The 19,950-nt window shown below is 38.8% G+C and overlaps 1 protein-coding gene across 3 annotated transcripts in view; it reads left to right on the top strand.

Moving 5' to 3' along the window:
- The first annotated feature begins 45 nt into the window (after nucleotides 1–45).
- The window catches only part of THOC1 (THO complex subunit 1), a 34,497-nt gene continuing 14,592 nt past the window's right edge, over nucleotides 46–19,950 (top strand). For all 3 annotated transcript variants that reach the window (XR_013345167.1, XM_077810390.1, XM_077810389.1), the window contains exons 1-15: nucleotides 46–127; nucleotides 1,009–1,082; nucleotides 1,182–1,242; nucleotides 2,616–2,682; nucleotides 3,792–3,910; nucleotides 5,164–5,212; nucleotides 5,807–5,902; nucleotides 6,215–6,297; nucleotides 7,505–7,578; nucleotides 13,152–13,260; nucleotides 15,076–15,207; nucleotides 16,619–16,719; nucleotides 18,288–18,354; nucleotides 18,691–18,741; nucleotides 19,239–19,309. Coding sequence is in view for 2 of the 3 variants with exons in the window: in XM_077810390.1 (XP_077666516.1) it covers nucleotides 80–127; nucleotides 1,009–1,082; nucleotides 1,182–1,242; nucleotides 2,616–2,682; nucleotides 3,792–3,910; nucleotides 5,164–5,212; nucleotides 5,807–5,902; nucleotides 6,215–6,297; nucleotides 7,505–7,578; nucleotides 13,152–13,260; nucleotides 15,076–15,207; nucleotides 16,619–16,719; nucleotides 18,288–18,354; nucleotides 18,691–18,741; nucleotides 19,239–19,309 (1,202 nt within the window). In the remaining variant the exon portion in view is untranslated. The remainder of the gene's footprint in view (nucleotides 128–1,008; nucleotides 1,083–1,181; nucleotides 1,243–2,615; nucleotides 2,683–3,791; nucleotides 3,911–5,163; nucleotides 5,213–5,806; nucleotides 5,903–6,214; nucleotides 6,298–7,504; nucleotides 7,579–13,151; nucleotides 13,261–15,075; nucleotides 15,208–16,618; nucleotides 16,720–18,287; nucleotides 18,355–18,690; nucleotides 18,742–19,238; nucleotides 19,310–19,950) is intronic.

The following is a 19,950-nucleotide window of genomic DNA, read 5'->3' as shown; positions in this document are numbered from 1 at the left end:
CTCCGCCCTCTATGGTTTCGACACCGAGGCGCTGAGCGATGGCGTCATAAGCGCGGGCCGCAGAGCTGCCGGAGGGAGGATGTCGCCGCCGCTCTTCAGCCTCCCCGAGGCGCGGCTCCGCTTCACGGTGAGCAGCGCGGGCTCGCCTGGCGCGCGGAGCGGGACCTGGCGGTGGTGCCCGGTGTACACCACCGCGTACTCGGCGCGGAGCCCGGCGTAGGCATTTCCTGCTTCCTCGGCCCTGGGAGGGGGGGTCGCCCCGCCTCGGCGCGCGCATCCCCTGGCCCTGCCCGCCGCCGCGCGCCTCCCTCCCCCCACCGCCTTCCTGGGCCCCGCCCGTGGGGTGTGTCCCCCCGACACCCGGGGGGCAGGTGACTCGGCTGCTGCGGGGGGTGGACCAGCCAGCGGCAGACCCAGCAGCTCTCCCGACTGGCCGGGCCTGGACATAGGACTCTGTGCAGGTAGCTTTCCCACTGGGGCCACCAAATGGTGCTGGATCTCGGGGCTGCACGTAGGACCTGCAGCAGTTTCAGTTTAATCAATTAAAAAAAAAAACCCAGTGTAAATTTCTGTGGGGGCAACTTTATGTCGGTTTACCGCTGCGAGCTAAGCCCGTACGAGTGTCCCCAGGCAAACTTGAACCAGTTTAGCTCAATCAGTTTAAAACCGTGCCTCTGGTCAAACCGGTGCAACTTTTGTAAGTAGACCAGGCCTTTGTATCACTTGTAGCGTCAGTCATGTTAGTGTGTGGCGTAATTCATTTTACGTACGTTTTGGTGCTTTTAAAGGTTATTACTTTCTGTGGCATTATGACCCACCAAATTGTGTAGGTTTGTTGTTGTTATTGGAAATTGATCTGTGGTAATCCCTCCAGGTTAAGAGAGCATTAGTATTTAACTTTTTCTGTCAGATTAAAAAAGACTCCTCTATCTGGATTACTTTTGATTTCCTTCTGGTTTCGTACTGGGAGTTACTTGCAACTTATTTTATCATGTAACTTGTTTTTAGAATTCTACTCGAGATGCTTTGACCAACAGAACTATCAAACCCTTATTGAATGCATTCAACCAGATTCCTGGAAGGTAAGGAGTTATCATTTCATTTTTAAAAATGTCTTTTCAACTAATTATTATTTATCCTGAATGTTTCATCAGTACTGTCTAAAACTTTACTATTTGTAGTGAAAATGAAAAGAAATGCACCCTGGATCAATCTTTCAGAGTTGTTCTAGAAGAGGAAATTGTAAGTATTTTGTTCACATCACTGTAACTATTTGTTGATACAAATTGAAATTGTATATTGTAAATTAATGTACAACTTGTGTACATTTATTTACCATTTGAGTGTACTATGTTGGCTATTAGTAAAAACTTTCAGAAATTATTAGGATATCTGTTGGAAACATGAATCACTTTGCCATATTTTAAAAATTATCTGTTAAAAGATGCTTTCACAAATGTCTCATAGTCTAGTGATGTTTATAAAATCTCTCGAAGTATTTGTTTACAGTAGTTTTTAAAAATCTGTACTTTAGTTCCAAATTATAAATCTGTATGATTTATGATAGAACAGCTTTTATATAGGATCTAGGAGATTGCTTTTTTCATTATTTAGCCCTTGAAGGAATACACTAAGAGTAAAACAAAACTGAAAACAATAACTTGCATGAAAGAATACCTGACAGAGTGTAGACTTACAGGATTTCATTCTGCCCTTTGAAAGGAAATACTTTAAAAAAAAAAAGTTGCACATTCCCTAACATTTTGTAGTGTAGGCTCATAAGGGCCTTTTAATCTTCGATTTAGAATAGTATCGCCGTTCATTCCAAAGCAATATACAAAATATATAGAAAATCATTTCACCCAGCAGCCAAAATGCAGATGCTTCGGGGGGAGGGGGATAGGGAAAATGTTAACTGTTTAATAGCACCCAACATGTCTACACTGTGGGGACTATAGCAGCATAGTTGTAGCTATGTTGACATAACTCCGTAGTATAGACACAGTCCAAAGTGATGGAAGGGTTTTTACATCACTGTAGGAGCTCCATGTTCCTGAGTGACGACAGCTAGGCTGACAAAAGCATTCTGTAAATCTGGCTACATCTACCCTTGGGGTTACAGCTGCATAGCTGCAGTGCTCAGAGATGTGGATTTTCACACTCTGGAATGCCATACCTATATGGACCTAAAATTTACCATTCCACTGTTTTATGAAAGGTATCAGGTCATTGAAATTGCAGAGGAAATCTAGAGAGATTGTAACTACACATGTTGGAATAAGGGTATTCCAAATAGCACTGGCCATGCATAATGTGCTATAGAGTCTTTAATGACCGAAAGTAATCAGGAAATGTCACTCAACTGCATGAGTTTAACTTGGTATTAGTTTCATATGAAATGCTTGATACTTAATGTTACTTCCTAGTGTGGTTAAATTCATGGGAAGATGAACATTGACTTTTCTTTGTGCTCATAGTGAGATTTTGAACATTTGTAATATAAAATATACTTAGTAAAACAAGACGTTAGCTTTCTCTGGCTTTAGTAAATGCATCTGATCAAAATAGTACAAATTACTTGAATTCTGTAATAAATCTGTCTTGCATTTATTTAGATAAACCAAGCCTCATGTGAAAATGTCTTGGCTATTATTTCTCTTGCTATTAATGGAGTTACAGATGGTGAGTGAGTAATTATATGAAACAGCCTGATACAAGGTATAAGTTTGTGTGCTTACCATATCATTCTCATATATCATTGGTCAATTGACCAATGTCCTGTAACGTCTTATTGGAACAGAAACTTATCTCCTGGCTTTCCATGCTGGTCCCCCAGCAGTAACTGACCTGCTGCAACACAACTGTGTTGGTAGTGTTTGAGTCTTTGTCTTTACAGTGTCTTTTTAGAATTGTGAATGTGAATTGAGACAATGGTGGAAGCCCTCTTGCATAGAACCCCTGGTCATCAATTCCATTTGTTTATGAATGGAAATACATAAGTCACTTAAGTGTATTCCTGTTAAATATTTGTTTTGTTGAGTAAAATTTTATATGAACGGTAGTAATCATCTTTTGTCAAAATGTTTGTATTTCATAAATGATCACTGTAAGGTGTGACCATTTAGCTGTGGTTGCATATGCTGTGTACCTCAGTAATTTCTGCATCCATTTATCAGAGCACCATTGTAATAGTCACTTGACTAAATGACAATAATAACAATCATCAAAAGCTTTATCTTTGAAGTAAAGTAGAATGGTTAAATTGGAAGTCTGAAAAAGGAGGATGGGCATGGGGGGGAGGGAATATGAGGTTCTGCCTCTTCAATTCTGAAGAATTAGTCACTCAGTGGTGAAAACACTGACGTTTCTGAATTGTTTCTTGGTAGAGGGCAGATTCTACTTCAAAAAGCCTTACAGCAGTAGGCCCCACTATAGTTTCACTTTCTTCCTCTGAAAAAAGCAGCCCAATACCTTTTAATTGTAATAAAATTTAAACAAAAATTCCAACATCTCTTAATTTGGGGACCTACCAAGTTTTGATAACTATTACTGTATCTTATTTTTAGTACAGCGGTACCTATGAAATGCTAGGTACTGTACATACTTGTGCTCTCTCACACACAAACGAAAACAGAAGAATTTATATTTTAGTCCCTACCTTTTCTGACTTTTTTTGGTAACTTCTTTCTCATGATACTTTGCAACTTCCTCGTTCCATCTTTGTTAATACAGTTATTAGGTGCAAGTCTTTCTGACTAAAATGATCCTTGCACTCCCACCCCTCTCTAAAGGTATCTGTACAGCATCAACCCCTTTTGTTCTTCTGGGAGATGTTCTGGATTGCCTGCCTTTGGATCAGTGTGACAAAATTTTTACCTTTGTCGAAAAAAATGTCACTACATGGAAATCAGTGAGTATTTTTTCCAAAGTGTGTTTCGTTCATGCTGAAGATGATGATATGGAGGTATAAATGATTGACCAATTAACAAGATGGATTTTGTCTTTTATTTTTGTGTTGAAATAATAGAATAAATATTGTCAGTATTGCCTGCTTATAGGAAACACAGAAGGTAGGCTTGTAAGTATAGCAGATTCAGAACTGTTAACTTTGAGTTAAAAAATCATGATTAATTAAAAAAAAAAAAAGAATAAATCATCTTTTTGGTCTGTCTTGTTTTTATTAAATCCCCTGCCTATCCCAAATGGTCTGTGACAATAACAGATTGTGCACACGCAAAATGCAGGCCTCAGCTGCCATGTGCACCCAGCGCTTCTTCCTCCCCCTTTCCTTCCTCAGCAGCTTCCTCCCCTCTAGCCTGCAGGAGAAGGGGCTTCCCTTGGGCTCCTTCCTTCAGTAACTCTCCCTTCCTAGATTGTGGTTGGTGGTGGGGGTGAATCTGCTGCTGCCACTGCCAAAGCCAAAGGATGTGCAGGCTCCAGTGCTCTGCACTGCATGCAGCACAAGAACAGCAGCCTTCAGAAGTTGAAGGGGAAACTGGGCATTTCAAACAATATTGCTGAGTTTCCAGTTTTATTGCATGATCATGAGAACCCCTCAAAATCAGCCCAAAATTTCAACGTTTACAATATCTTTAGTGTTGGCAGCTCTTCAGATTTATCCATAAAAAGCTTCTGAGTACCGTCAAATAATTGTTCTCTGTTCCTTGATCTAAATGTGACCTCCTAGCCATTCAGGACAGGTTTCTGTCATTCCAAACATCATCCATTTCATTCCTTGTACTGGCAGGTTTCTACTGTCAGCTGATGCTGTTCTAAATCTTGTGTTTATGTGCTTCTCTTAACTTTACATCTATACATAAAACACAGGGGAAAAAACGGGTTACAAATCAGTATTTCTCACTGTGTTAAGAGCCTTTCAGAAAAAGCACATGAATTACCAGCATTTCTTGTATTTGTATGGAGGTTGGCATTAAGCTTGAGTTACTTTATGAACTAGAAATTTTCTTGGAATTTTTGGGACTTTTTTGTGGAGTCTTCCTTAAATAAGTGGAAATTCGCTGTTGAGGTTTAAGAACAGGAAGGACTCAGATGGATTTATTTCTAATATCAATGTGATCTGTACTGTTGAGTTGAAAAGACAAAAGCTATTGAAGATTTGCAGCATCCTCCGAATGAGACTGATCCGTTTGCTCTGTTTTTCAGAATACATTTTATTCAGCTGGGAAGAATTACTTGCTGAGAATGTGCAACGGTGAGTAGCACTTTTTCGGGGAAGTGCAATGCAGGTCCAAAAACAACTGAACAAAGCTAGGGTCTTAATATTTGAGTCACATAAGACTGTTTTCTGTAATCGTTTTTAAAATGATGAGCTGTTTGTCTTGGTAGGTACTCAAGACCTTGCTGTTCAATATGAGCTTCATTTTGATTATGGGGAAATTTCTCTCTATCACAGAGAAGGAGAGAGAGAGAGACGCTAGAAGAAAGTTTCTGAGTAACATTTAAGCCCTCATCATTGCCAGAGGCTGTATTGGAAGGAGTGGTCCAATAGGCTTCTTCCTGCAATTATCTTTAAAACAGTTTTAGGACTCTTGGTTTGTGGGAATTCAGAGACTTGGTCCACTAGAACACATTAGATAAAACATATGAGGCCTGAGGGAGAAAGGGTCATTTAAGATAGTAGCATTTAAATTTACAGATGTCTCAAATTTATTTTGTTAGTTATGGAGATCCCACCTGTCTGAACTCTTAAAATGAGTTCTAGAGACAAAATTGATGAAAAGTCGGGAGATAATACATGTGTTAACATTAATGCTTATCTCTGCTTTCTCGTTTTTACATTATTTAGATCTCCTAAGAAGATTATCTAAATCACAGAACACAGTCTTCTGTGGAAGAATTCAGCTATTCCTGGCTAGATTATTTCCTCTTTCAGAGAAGTCAGGTGAGATTTTGTGTATTTCACATGAAAGAAGAGTGGCTTAAAAGATTAAATACTCCAGTCTCTAATAATCTTACTTCAAACAAAATTGACTTTAACCAGAAATCAGCTTTTAATTTTGACTTTAATATGTGTCTAACATACAATTTAAAAATCATTCACTTTTTATAAATACAAACAGAAATTGTTACTTGATTTGTTTCCTACAGATTGGCTATTGTATGTTGGGTAATAATCATGAGCTGGCTTTATGAACTTCATCAATTCCCAGACTGACACATCTGCTCTTTCTAAAAGTTGGTATTTTTTCTGCAGGACTCAATTTGCAAAGTCAGTTTAATCTGGAAAATGTCACAGTTTTCAATACTAATGAACAAGAGAGCACTCTAGGACAGAAGGTGAGAATTGATGCATTATGCTCAATGTGTCTGCAGAAAATTTGTGTAAAAACTATAGGAGAGCTGGCACAAAATAATCACAACCACTTTTAACCAGTATTTAGAATTATATACTTCTATAAAACATCATTCTGGTCTGGAACTTAACATGTATTTCACCCACTTTGTCAGCAATCATAGGTAGGATGGGATGTGGGAATTTTAAACCTTTAACTTGAGGTTTGAGGGTTAATATCTTAATCAAATAAGCTTTACCTGACTACTTGTGAAACTGCAGTGCTAGCATGCTCTCTCTCTGACTTGTAGATTCAGGGCCTGTACAAGCCCTCTCAGAGCTCCATTGAAGTCAGGGAGTCTGCCCTTGAATGGTCCATCACAGAATATATATATATATAAGACGCACGCTGTCTGTCTGTCTGTGTCTGTCTGTCTGTCTGTCTGTATTTGTGAGAGGGACCTAGTAGTGTAAGATACAGTAACTTAGAGGTTTTCTTTCAGTGTTGTCCTAAATTTTCGGAACCAAAAATTAAAGCAGTTTTTAAAAAAAAGAGGAAGTTAGAAAAATCTGGAATTTATTAAGAGACCAAAACCGTAGTGTGTGCTATTGACGGAGCTTTTTCCTCCTTGATGTTCTCTTTTGTATCTGCCTGTATTTCTCTTTATGGCTCAGAAGTTAAACTAGGTGACTGCTCCTAATTTTTTCAATTCAAGAAAATTGAAAACCATTTTTGGAGCATATGTTGAGTGTAACTCCCCAAGAGATGGGGAAGGAAGAAGGGAAAAAATAATATAGGCTGCGATTCAGGAAAGCACTTAAGCACATGCTTACGCACCCTTCCTTCATACGGAGGCTGTCCTGGATCAGGCCTGTAGAGGGGAAAGGATTACAGTGAAGGGGAATTCCCTTTACAAGTCATCACATTTCAAGACCCGTTTAAACTTCCATGTTTACTTAAAATGCGAATTGCAGCATTCGCTACCTTACCTATCACAACGCTACGTCAGTGTTCTAATATTTGCTAGTTGAAGACCTGGCTTAAGAATGAACAAACCAAAAACTGTTCAAAGGATGTTTTGTTTTGGTTCCAATGAATAATGAAGGTCTAGGAAACTGGAATAATGAGAATGACCTGCAGATTCAAACGTGTATATGTCGTTTCTACGCTTAGAGTGTACTTTCTTCCCCCCTCCTCCCCCCTTCTGTCAGCACATAGAGGAGAGAGATGAAGGAATGGAAGTAGAAGAAGGTGAAATGGGAGATGATGAAGCGCCTACAAGTTGGTGAGCTTAAAGTTTAGTTTAGCTTTTAAAATTATGAAGTGAAAGCATGCGGTGGTAGATTAGAAACTATATTCTTGTATGCTGTATTCTTTAAACAGTTATGACCTAATGTAAAAAAAAAATAGTCCAGTCCAATCTAAGAATTCACATTAATTTTAATTCAATATTGTCTTCAAATAATGAAAGAAGCCACATTTTTGATGTTACCAAAAAATACAGTAACAAGCATTTGATAGTGGTGTTTAACTAAAAACTGAATACGGTATAAGACAGGCCGTGCCTACACTTACCAGTAGATCAGCACTGCTGCGATCAATGCAGCTGGTGTCGATTTTAGCAAGTCCGGTGATGACCTGCTAAGTCAATGGCAGAGTGCTTTTCACTTGACTGGTACTCCAGCTCCCCGAGAAGAGTAAAGTAAATCAGCGGGAGAGCATCACCCATCAACTTCACTGTTATTCACATAGCTGGAGTAGAGTAACTTAGATTGACCTACTGCAATAGTATAGACAAGGCCTCGGATAATAAAACTTCTTCACGGATCCAAATACCAGCCTATCTCATTTAAACAATATTTATCCAAAGTGTTCTTAGGCCAAAATTTTCAAATATGAGTATACAAACTTTGCCATTTAAATAGATGGCTCTGAAAAATCAAGCCACTTATTTGGTGCCTAACTTCAGTAACCCACAACTGACAGTTATTGCCTATGGGTTTATAGAATGTCCTCAGTTCAGTTAATGTAAATGAAGACTTAAGTTTTTGTTTAAGCCTTTTATTTAATTAAACTAATTACCTTCTAACTTATTACTAATTTTCAAAATACTAAATGAACAGTTAAAAGAAATTCTCTATTTTCTGGCTTGCAACATGGGTGTGCATGAAGATAGGATAAACTGCAAGCTACTTGACTTCTAACTCACATCACCACCTGAATTGTAATTGACAGTGTAATTGGCACTGAGGTTGAAAATCATTCCAGTAAAGTGGCTGAGCAGTTTACCATTGTCCTCGATCAAGAAAATGCTCAATGTAATAGGAAAAAACTTGTTCCCTGAGGCTTTTATGTTAAAGAAGCTTCTTTCTGATTATCCACATTCCATTTAAGTGGCTTCACCTGTCCCAGAGGGAGAGCTGGAGACACTGCGGTGCAAGGCATAATCAACAAGGTGCTTTTTTTTTTAGTGGACTTTGTGTCAGCATTTATAGAACAAACTTCTGCTCAGATTATTGATGAAATTCTTAGTGTAATTAGTTTTACAGGTACTAAACAGCATGTTTGTTCTTTTTGCCATACTAAGCCACAAATTGGTGTCCTTTGCCATCTTGCTATATTAGAGGAGTGGTAAAACAGTGAGGCAGAAGCAGTAAATGTAAGCTTGTAATAGTGCTGCATTCACAGTGTTGAATCATTAGTGTGAGAGCGGCTGTGCTCTAGGATTTTGTTGCTATGGATTCCAGGTCAGATGAGCCAGATGTAAAGTACATGCAAATAATCAGAAAATATTGCACTGAAACAGTAATAGCAGGATTGATATATCAATATCGTGATCACTTTTTTAAAAAAATTGTAGTATTGAAGCAGGGGTGGCCAACCTGTGGCTCCAGAGCCACATTGCCATTCTTCAGACGTTAATATGCGGCTCCTTGTATAGGCATCGACTCTGGGGCTGGAGCGATAGTCGCCAACTTTCCAGTGTGCCAGGGGGTACTCACTGCTCAACCCCTGGCTCTGCCACAGGCCCTGCCCCCACTCCACTCCTTCCTGCCCCCTCTCCTGTGACTGCCATGCCCTCACTCTCTCCCTCCCCCCCCATCCCTCCCCTCTTGCATGCCACAAAACAGCTGATTGGGAGGGAGGGGGAGGTGCTGATCCGCAGAGGTGCTGGGGCAGGGGAGCTGATGTGGGGCTGCTGACATTTTACTGTGGCTCTTTGGCAATGTACATTGGTAAACTCTGGGTCCTTCTCAGGCTTAGGTTGGCCACCCCTGTATTGAAGGAATGAGAAATATATAGCTTTATAGATTTGCCGCTCTTTGATGTTTCAAAGTTTGGAAGTGTTACCACTGACATACCCTTCTGAGGAATGAGTCAACGCATACTTAACACCACACTCCCTTAAAGCCAGAAATGTTTGTTGAAGTGGGTCCATTAAGGGACCTTACTGATATAAATATCCTGTCATAAATCATGACCTGAGAGAGACTACAGCAGTTGAGCACATGAAAGCAGAAAGCCTATAAGGAATGGAAGATGAGATGGTCAGCTAGGAAAGCTGCCACTTGGAAGTCAGAAGGCATACGGGAAAAGTGAGAACTGCCAAAAGCCAAGCAGAGTTGGACGTTGAAAAGGAAACTAAAACCAGTAGTAAAGTTCTTTAGCCATATAAATGAAAACAAGGAAAGAAGAAGTGGGGACTGCTAAGCAATGAGGGTGGGGGTGGAGGTTAAAGATAATCTAGGCATAGCCCAGCACCTAAACAAGTACTTCAGCTTTTAATAAGGGTAAGGAGGAGCTTAGGGGTAGTGGCAGGGTGGCTAATAGAAACAAGGATATGGAAGTCGAAATTACCACATCTGAGGTGGAAGTCAAACTCAAACAGCTTAATGGGATCAAATGGGGGTGATTGGATAATTTCCATCCAAGAATATTAAAGGAACTGGCAGATGAAATTGCAAGCTCAGCAGCAAGAATCTGTAAACTAGGGGGGCATACCCTATGAGAAGAGAAGTGCTAATATAGAACCTCTTTTTAAGAAAGGGGTGGGGGGGATGATCTTGGAAACTACAACCCTATTAATTTGATCTCAATTTTATGCAAGGCCTTGGAACAAATTTTGAAAGAGAAAGTAGTTAAGGACATAGACGTAATTGGGATAAAATTCAGTATAGTTTCACAAAAGGTAAATAGCGTCAGACCAACCTTATCTTTTTTTCTTTGAGAAGATAATTGATATTTTTAGACAAAGGAAATGCAGTAAATCTAATCTACCTGGATTTCAGTAAAGCATTTGATATAATTCCACATGGGAAATTATTAGTTACATTGGAAAAGCTGTAGATAATCTGAGAATTGAAAGGTGGCTAAGGAACTGATTGAAGGAGAGACTACAGCAGGTTCTACTGAAAGGTGAACCGTCAGGCTGGGGTGAGGTTACTGGTGGAGTTTCTCGGGGATCAGTCTTGGGACAATCTTATTTCACACTTTTTTTATTCATGACTTTGGCACAAAAAGTGAGGGTGAGCTAATAAAATTTGCGGATGACCCAATGTTGGGAGGTATTGCCAATACAGAGGAGGACTGGCATATCATACAAGAAGATCTGGATGACCTTAAAAACTGGAGTAATAGAAATGAGATGAAATTTAATAGTGCAAAGTCATGTAGTTAGAGACTGATTACAAGAATTTTTGCTATAAGTTGCGGAACACATCCGTTGGAAGTGACGGAGGAGGAGGAAAAACCTGGTCATCGACTATGAGCCACCAATATGATCCAGCTTTGAAAAAGCCTAATGCAATACTAGAATGCATCAGGCAAGGTTTTTCAGTAGGGATAGAGAAGTGTTACTACCATTATACAAGGCACTGGTGTGATCTCATCTGGAATACTGTGTGCAGTTCTTGCCTCCCATGTTTAAGAAAAGTGAATTCAAACTGGACGAGGTACAGAGAAGGGCTACTAGGATGATCAAAGGAATGGAGAACCTATTTTACAAGAGGAGACTTAGAGCTTGGCTTGTGTAGCTTAACCAAATGAACGCTCAGGGGAGATATGATTGCTTTCTATAAATACATTCGGGGGTAAACACCAGGGAGGGAGGAGACTTATTTACAGTAAGGGCCAATGTTGGCACTAGAATAAGTAGATATAAACTGGCCATCGACAAGTTTAGGGTTGAAATTGAGCAAAAGTTTCTAACCATTGGAGGAGTGAATTCTGGAACAGCTTCCCAAGGAGAGCAGTGGGGACAAAAAACCTAACTGGTTTCAAGACTAAGCTTGATAAGTTTATGACTGCCTGCAATGACATGTGACCCATCCATGGCCGATAGCAAATATCTCCAATGCGTGGAGATGGGACACTAGGTGGAGAGGGCTCTGAATTACTATAGTGAATTCTTTCCCAGGTGTCTGGCTCTTGAATCTCACCGAAATGTTTAGGGTCTAACTGATCACAATGTTTGAGGTCAAGGGAATTTTCCCCTAGGTCAGATTGTCAGAGTCCCTGTTGGGTTTTCACCTTCCTTTGTAGCAAGGGGAACAGCTGGTTTGAACTACAGTAAATAATGGATTCTCTTGTCTTGAAGTCTTTAAATCGTGATTTGAGGACTTCCATAACTTGGAGATTATGGGGCTGTTACAGGAGTGGGTGGGTGAGGTTCTGTGGCCTGCAATATGCAGGAGGTCAGACTAGATGATCATGATGGTCCAATCTGACCTTAAAGTCTGAGTTGGTACTGTGTTTCCTTTTTGTCCACTTGCTCCCCTGGTTTTTTGTTTTTTTAACTCGATTTTTTTAAATACCTGTATTGGGTAAATTTCTTTACCCTCTCCTACTCTCATGTTCGTGGGAGGAGTGGAACATAGTATGGTCGCCGACGTGGTTAATGTGAATACCATTGGAAAAGAGTAATTAACAAGCTACTGTTTCAGCCTATGACTATGTAGCTAGCCACAGGAACAGCTCCTCCTAGAAGCCACTATGTCAGTGGGAAGAGAAGCCAGACAGCTTTCAAATGGCTAATAGCAGCAGGCTCATATTTAAAATGGATGATCTTTAGTCATGTCCCTCCCTGTAGTTATTTCTCCTCTGCCTTGTTTTCCACCTGATATCGGCCCCAAAGGCTAAAAGAGAATCTGTAGGCATAGTTACCGTGATCGTGTGAACGACCATTACAAATCAAACTGGCTAATTTGCATGCACGGTTACTATTGGTGCATGTGAAATCACTGTCTCAGGTGGTGTGTGAGAGCAATTCTAAAATTTGTGCCTAGAAGATGCAGAATCTGAACCTAAAATCGGTGTTTAATTTAAAGGGCCCGTTCAGGAGCCCAGGTAATTGCATAATAAATTGCTACCTGCAACACCCATCTCAAATCCAGTCTCTAGACTCATGTTTCTCTAGCCATTACAAGGTAAAGGCACTGCCCCAGTATGTCTTAATATGTTTTAACGTGGGTTGCCTAAAAGAGGAAAGACAACATACACTGTTTTCAAGCGTCCGTAGACTGGCTACAGTATCAGTCATTATTGCATGCTTTGAGGAGAGGAGGCTATACTGCTTCTCTGGCTATGGAAGTGTTGAACTTGGAGAAAGAGTTCAAGAAAAGTGTTCTGATCCTAAAATAACAGCTGAAAATGAACAGGCTGAATGAAACCCTTGTTTTGGCCTGATATTCTGAGTTACTGTCTCTAGGAAGGGCTTACTATTGGCTCTTCATTTTTTTGATTTACAAGAATAGTGGTAGTTTTGTTTTCAGTGATTCTGTATTCATGAAAATGGACCTTTATTTGTTTAGCATATTTATCCCAAACTAGCCAGAGTAAAATAATGATTTGCTTTGTTAGCTCCATTCCAATAGATTACAACCTGTATAGAAAATTCTGGTCGCTTCAGGATTACTTTAGGAATCCTGTGCAGTGCTATGAGAAGATCTCGTGGAAGACATTTCTTAAGGTAATTTGTGTTCCTATATTAAACCTGTTCAGCAATTCACCTTTTGTTCCACAAGTGAAAGTCTTGTTTCCAAAGATTAAACTATTTATGATACTGGAAAGTAGGAGTGCACGAGTTCATGCATTATACATTTTGTGCAGAGTTAGACATGCAGTTATTTGTTTGTACACACAGTAGGTCAGGTAACAAAGCTACATGTATATATGATTTCCGGGCATTTATAGAAATGCTGATGTGTTCCAACAATATCAGAAGCTGTTTTTCTTCTGTTAATAGCAAAAAACCAGAACTTGTTTGTTTTTTTTTCCTAGATAAGAAAAAAACATTTGCTTTAGGCTTAAATCTTGCAAATGAATCCAGGGAAGTGTGCCTTTTTGGAGTCCTGTTGATGCCAGTGGGATTTTGTGCAAGATAATGTTCTGCTTAGGCAGGTCCTTTTAGAGTCCCTGTGGAGTCAGGACTTTATGTTGTGATTTGAAGCTGCCATATACACATAGTAGCTCATTGTACCAGTTGGATAGTGAATAACAATGTTTCAGTTTTGCCAGCTGTGTAGATATGAGTATGATTAGTAAATATAATTGCTAAACTGTTTCTGTAATAGACAATGGCTTATCATTTGTCTTAAAATTCTACCTTTTGTTACTCAGTAGAAGGAAAACTTTCTTATTTCAAACCACTTGCTATATGTGCTACTGGTAAAATGCTTGATCTCATGAGCAGATTTTATTTTTAAAGTTACATCTTGGTTAAGGTTTTAAAACATTCTTCACTTTTTAAAATCTCTGTAAAAGAAGAAAAAATTATTTTGGGGTACCAAGAATGACAGGACTTAACCAAGCCAAATTTGGAAATTCTCACGAAGGTTCTCCATGAAAATGAATGGTCATTAGCATAATTTTTTAAAGTATATTTTAAATTAATTTCTAAAAGTAGAAACTTAAGTTTAACTATTAGTACCTGCTCTAGCATGTGCAAATGGAAGTGTGATGGTGCCTGAATATAGCACTAAAACCATTATGGAGAAAGCTCTTACACACACTGATTAAACAGGAAAGCACTAAATGTGTATCTTAAAAATAGAGTTCAAATCACTTTCACTTTATGGATTAAATTGTGTCAAATGTACTCTGTGCATTTTTTCTTTTGAAAAACTAAGTGATTCAGAAGTATTGAAGCTTTGAAACAAGTGCTTTCTGGGAAGTGAGTAGCCCAAAATGGTTAGACAAATTGTAGGATGGTGAAAATTTCATGTGGCTTTTTTCAAGATTTAAGTGTCTGAGCATGAAAATGTCAGGGAAACTGACACACACCCTCTCCTTTGGTATGACTGTGAGCAAGACCTTTCAGGCCAAAGTTTTTTGTGTGTGTGAGAGAGGAAACATTAGAAAATGGGGCAGGGAGACAGGAACAATATAGGACTTAGAACTGAACTTGTCTTGCAACTTTAACTGTAGGGAGCCATAGCCATAGTTTCAGTAATACCAGTCAGCTTCCTTTTTCGCACATTGTAAATTATTTAAGTTTTCCGTAATTTCCACTTAACACTTGAAGGACAACATATTCATACTTTTGTCTTGAATTATTCAAGAAGCTAACGGTCAAGTTTTCCTGTGCAAAATTCATTCTTCATCAGACTTTTAAATGGATAACTTTTATGTTTTGGCTAACACTGCACACAGATGTTCCTACTGATTGTGAATAGCAAACTTATAAATTATATTTACTAGCTCAAAACCTTCTAGGATTGGTCTTGTTTTTCTAATTAAAAAATGCATAGCTGGTATTTTCACATAAGTACCATTTGCTTTACAGTACTCCGAAGAAGTTTTGGCTGTTTTTAAAAGCTACAAATTGGATGACACGCAGGCCTCCAGAAAAAAGTTGGAAGAACTAAAAACAGGGGGAGAACATGTCTACTTTGCAAAGTTCTTAACTAGTGAAAAGGTATTGTACCCGACCTCTTTTTGTATAAAGAAGGAAAAGCTTGGATACCGATAAAAGTTGGTACAATTGCAATTGTACCATCTGACCTATATTGTTCCATAATGTTACAATTTAGAAGGAAAACAAGCAAAAGTAAATATTTACAATCTGCTTTTTTCTTATCACATACAACTGAACTTTCAACACTTAAAATGAGCATACAGTTGTTTTACCTGCACTTTCTGCTTTATTGTATCATAATTTGAGGAAATTATTGCAAATCTTTTAGTGTTGTAGTAATGTGCATAGAATGCAAAGAATTATGTACTGTATGGCAATTGCATGATTTTAAGTTGATAAATACTAAAGTATCTACCCTTTGAAATAATATACATCATTTAACTTTGAAAGAATTCATATGGTACCAAAGTTACCTTTTTCTGTTTTGAGCTGTTGCTTCTTCTTCTTCTCTTCTCCCCCAACCCCTTTGCCCCCCAGCCCTTGAGTTTCCTTAGCCATCTTGTATAGTGGAGCATAAAACTGTTCCATTGCTATTACTTTAGACAATGAAAAGTGGGTGCAGAGACTAGTGTTGCCAATACCTTTTCACAGAACCCAAGTATACGTAGTGTCTAACACATCATAGCCCCTTTTGCACAGTCAAGGGAACTGTCAAAGTTTATTCTTGTCATGTAGCAGTAATACTGCTTGGGAGCCAAGCGCTGGACCACCTCAGTAGGAAGTTTTGCTGGGAGAAATTGAATTTGGTAGTAAAAACTAAATGTGTTTTGTAAAATCTGTGCTGCAACACAAATGTTGCATGGGAAAGAAGTGTTCAGAGCCCTTTTTAGTTAATTTTAAACTTTTAATTATGCAGGGTAATAGCTTTTCAGGGTTGCAAATGTATGCTGGTAAAGGGAAAAATAGTTTTACATCTGTGAGCGCATTTGTGGTGGGTGTCCAAATCCTTGCACACTTGAAGTGGATGATGCCTCGGGTAGAATGCTGTAAAACTGGCCTGTGTAACAGTATGAATCCATTACAAAGGTTTTAAGGAACCATGAGTTGCCCATATACACCATTCTTCATGCTTTTATCTTTTCTTAACAGATATCACATTAATATATTGCCCAAGACATCAAAGTTGGTGTCTTAGTAGAGAAGGCATTCTAATAAAAGTGAGGCAGAATGATACATAATACATTTTGAAGATCATTAAGATGAATTGCCACATATGGACAATCTTGACTACGGATTTCACTATATTTGAATAACTTCAGATTTATGTAGGCTAAGTTGAGACTGCTCCTATCAAATACATACAGGCTTTCCATTTGAAAGCTTGAAGATGATCTGAAAATATATTGGATCAGATGAATCATGTATAGTTGGTATGGGGTTTTTTAACCTAGCTTTTTTGGGGTTTTTTTAGCTAATGGATTTACAGCTGAGCGACAGTAACTTCCGCCGTCACATCTTGCTACAGTATCTAATACTATTTCAGTATCTAAAGGGACAAGTCAAATTTAAAAGGTAAGTTGAGAATGTTTGTCTTTTTGCGGGAGTTTGGGTTTATAAGTACAAGCAGACTAATGCATTTTTAAAAGAGACACCAAATTTGCTGTCCTTTTAATGGAAAATCTTCTGTAAAACTTAGGAAGAGATCTGATAATGGGATTTGGGCTGTCTGAGAGATCTGACAGTGAGGAACATCTGGTTGAAGGATCTGGCCCTTTGTATGCTAAAGGTGTGTGTGTGTCCAAAATACCAACAGCAGTGGTTATGGTCATTTAGGATTATAAAAAAAAAAAGTGACATGACGGAGTTTTCTTATGTTGCTAAATACTCTAATTTTGTATTAGAGTACAACTTTCTAAATTTAAAACAGTGTTTGCAATTTCCAGACTTACCCCACTAATACAATTAGATCATTCATTTCTTGTGCTGTGTACATATGATTTGCCTACTGAGTTTATTATAATTAAGGTTAAGATTTTGGCATGAGGATTTTTATTAAAATTCACGGGCAGAACATGGGCAATAAATCATGGAAGTCAGAGCCCCGCTGGTTGCAGGGGGCTGAAATGGAATTCACAGACTCCATGACCTTTGTGACCAAATCGTATCCTTAATTACAATTAATCATACTTACCTCTTATTATGGTGCTTCTAGTTAGCACATCTCTGAGCACTTTATAAAGGAGGTCAGTATTATCATCTCCATTTGACAGAGAGGAGGAAGTGATGTGCCCAAGCTCTCCCAGCAGGGTAGTGACATAGGCAGGAATAGAATGCAGGTCTCCTAAGTCCCAGCCCAGTGTCCTACCCACTGGGCAAAACTGCCCTACAGTCCAGTTTGGGCACAAATACTACCTTTATTCTCCTGTCTACATAAATATTCATTTATTAGGCTAGTGTAGACCAACCTGGAATGAAATAGGAATGTGACAGCATAAAATTTCATATAGCTATTGTAAGATAATACTGATTTTCTAAAAGAGCTAACAAATTTCACATTTCCTCTAACTAGAGGGCTCCTTGCAGAAATCTTTCTTCCATAAGTTGACTAGCCATAACCATGTTTATATTTACTTTTGAACATAGCTAGTGCCTCACAAAAAAGATTAATTTTTACATACTATGTTGCTACTGAAGGGTTTGATTCAGGCTTTATATTCCTAAGGATCCTCTTTACAAATGGACTTTTTTCTTTCACCAGTGAAAACTCAAAAATAAAATTTAAAGTTCATTTTCAGTTTGTAAAAATTACTCCTCTTTTGTAAATGAACCAAGTCACAGATCTTGTTAATAGTTCACATCTCCCTTCCCCTCTTACCTGCCCCTCTTGTTGAGATTCTAGATGCATAAAGAAAGCAATGTCCTTTGTTTCATGAAGTCTACAGAATAGGCTGAAGTTATTGTTTGAGATGAATGTGCATTTTCTACTGTAGTTCATTGCTTACTGTTCCTAGATTCATTGGTTCCTTTCAAACACTGCTGGCTAACTGCAAACCTCTTCCTCACATATAGAAAATTTTGAATATACAGCATCTCATGTGCCAGCCTGTTTTTACTCAGTGCTTTTTCCCCCCCACCCACAGTTCAAACTACGTTCTAACTGATGAACAGTCCCTCTGGATTGAAGATACTACAAAACTGGTTTACCAGGTCAGTACAGTAGAGAACAAACAATGCATGCTCCAACTCTTTTCTTGTAACTCCAAGGAACTCTCTGAATTGGCTTCCTTACTCCATTTGCTGTTTTTGTATTATCAGTTTTTAATAACTCAACACAGCTGTACTGTGGAAATTTAGCTATGTTGTCTTCCTAAATGTGGAAAAACACTAGAAATCTTGGAAAAATACCAGAAAGGCAGATAAATGGCGTTTCTTATCCATGAAGTGCTTACCACAGTTTTTAGTTGTTTACCTTCTTTCAAATGTTCTGCTACAAATTATATTGCCAAAGGTTAATACTAATCATATGATTTCTTCCAATTGCAGCTTCTTTCAGAAAACCCCCCAGATGGGGAAAGATTCTCAAAAATGGTAGAGGTAAGTATTTAAAAAAAAATATATATACCTATACTAAATTGTAATTTTATCTAAACAGAATCAAAGTAGGCTCTAAAAGAATGCCATTGATCTGATATCTATATAGTCAGTTTTTAAGGTATGAAGTAAAAGTTTCAGGTGCCATAACCAGCTCCAATTCCCTCATCGATATTTTTTATGCAGTCACATTTTCATATTTCTTTAAATGCTTTTCTCTCTCCTGTTGTGGGGGGAAAATATGCACGCACGAACATACACGTGTATAACCAAGCTCCCTTTTTATATTTTGTATAAGAGAAATGGTGTGACTGATTCCTTAGTGCATTTTACAGCGCTTTGTGGGCAAACCTACTAAAAAACAGACTTTTTTTCCCTCTGATCTTTTGCTTGGCATTCTCAGGTGTTTCTAATAGTAGTGAGTTAAAAAATGTAGGCACTGTTTTGGAAGGTGACTGTGTCCTTTAATGGTGTTAGGTGTCTATTTACTTATTTTTCAGCATATATTAAACACTGAAGAAAACTGGAACACCTGGAAAAATGAAGGCTGCCCAAGTTTTGTGAAAGAAAGGTAAGTGTACTAGTAAAATAGTAAATTCCCTTTTATAATTAGCTTGAAATGACCGTTCCACTCAAGTATGTGTACTTACGTTTATGCATTTAGTGACTTAGCAGGTAATTTTGCTAAACAGAATAGTTGGGTATCACACCTGAGAGTGTGTTGATGCTGCATCTGGAGTTGTGATTTGCAGCTGAAGTAGGCACTCCTATGCTAGTTTTAATGTAGCTAGCACAGCTAAAAGTAGCCATGAACATGGGGACAGAACAGACCATGGCACGGGCTAGCAGTAAGAGTACATACCCAGGGTTCTTTGTGGGCTTGTGCGGCCCATGCTGAAGCTCGTGTCTTCTCTGCTATGTTTAGTCGTGTTAGCTACATTAAAGCTGGTGCGGGAGTACCCACTTCAACTGAAAGTGTGATTGCAGTTCGAGTATAGACATACCATGTGTGTGTTGATGGCAGTTAGGTCTCTGGTGTAAAAATCTTAGGAACCCATCGTGCCCCTGTACTCCCAAGTACATTGGGGGCTCTGCACATGTGGATTTTCCTCTCCTGTGCAGGAGGAGGAGGCTCAGCTGCCTCCATGGCAGCGTGTTTTTCCTCTGGATGCTACCAAGGACTCTGTGATTGGAGAGTGGGAGACTGATGGA

The sequence above is a fragment of the Eretmochelys imbricata genome, chromosome 2 (assembly GCF_965152235.1).
Source record: "Eretmochelys imbricata isolate rEreImb1 chromosome 2, rEreImb1.hap1, whole genome shotgun sequence".
NCBI classification, from domain to species: Eukaryota; Metazoa; Chordata; order Testudines; family Cheloniidae; genus Eretmochelys; species Eretmochelys imbricata.
This window is presented reverse-complemented; position numbering and strand designations above follow the sequence as displayed.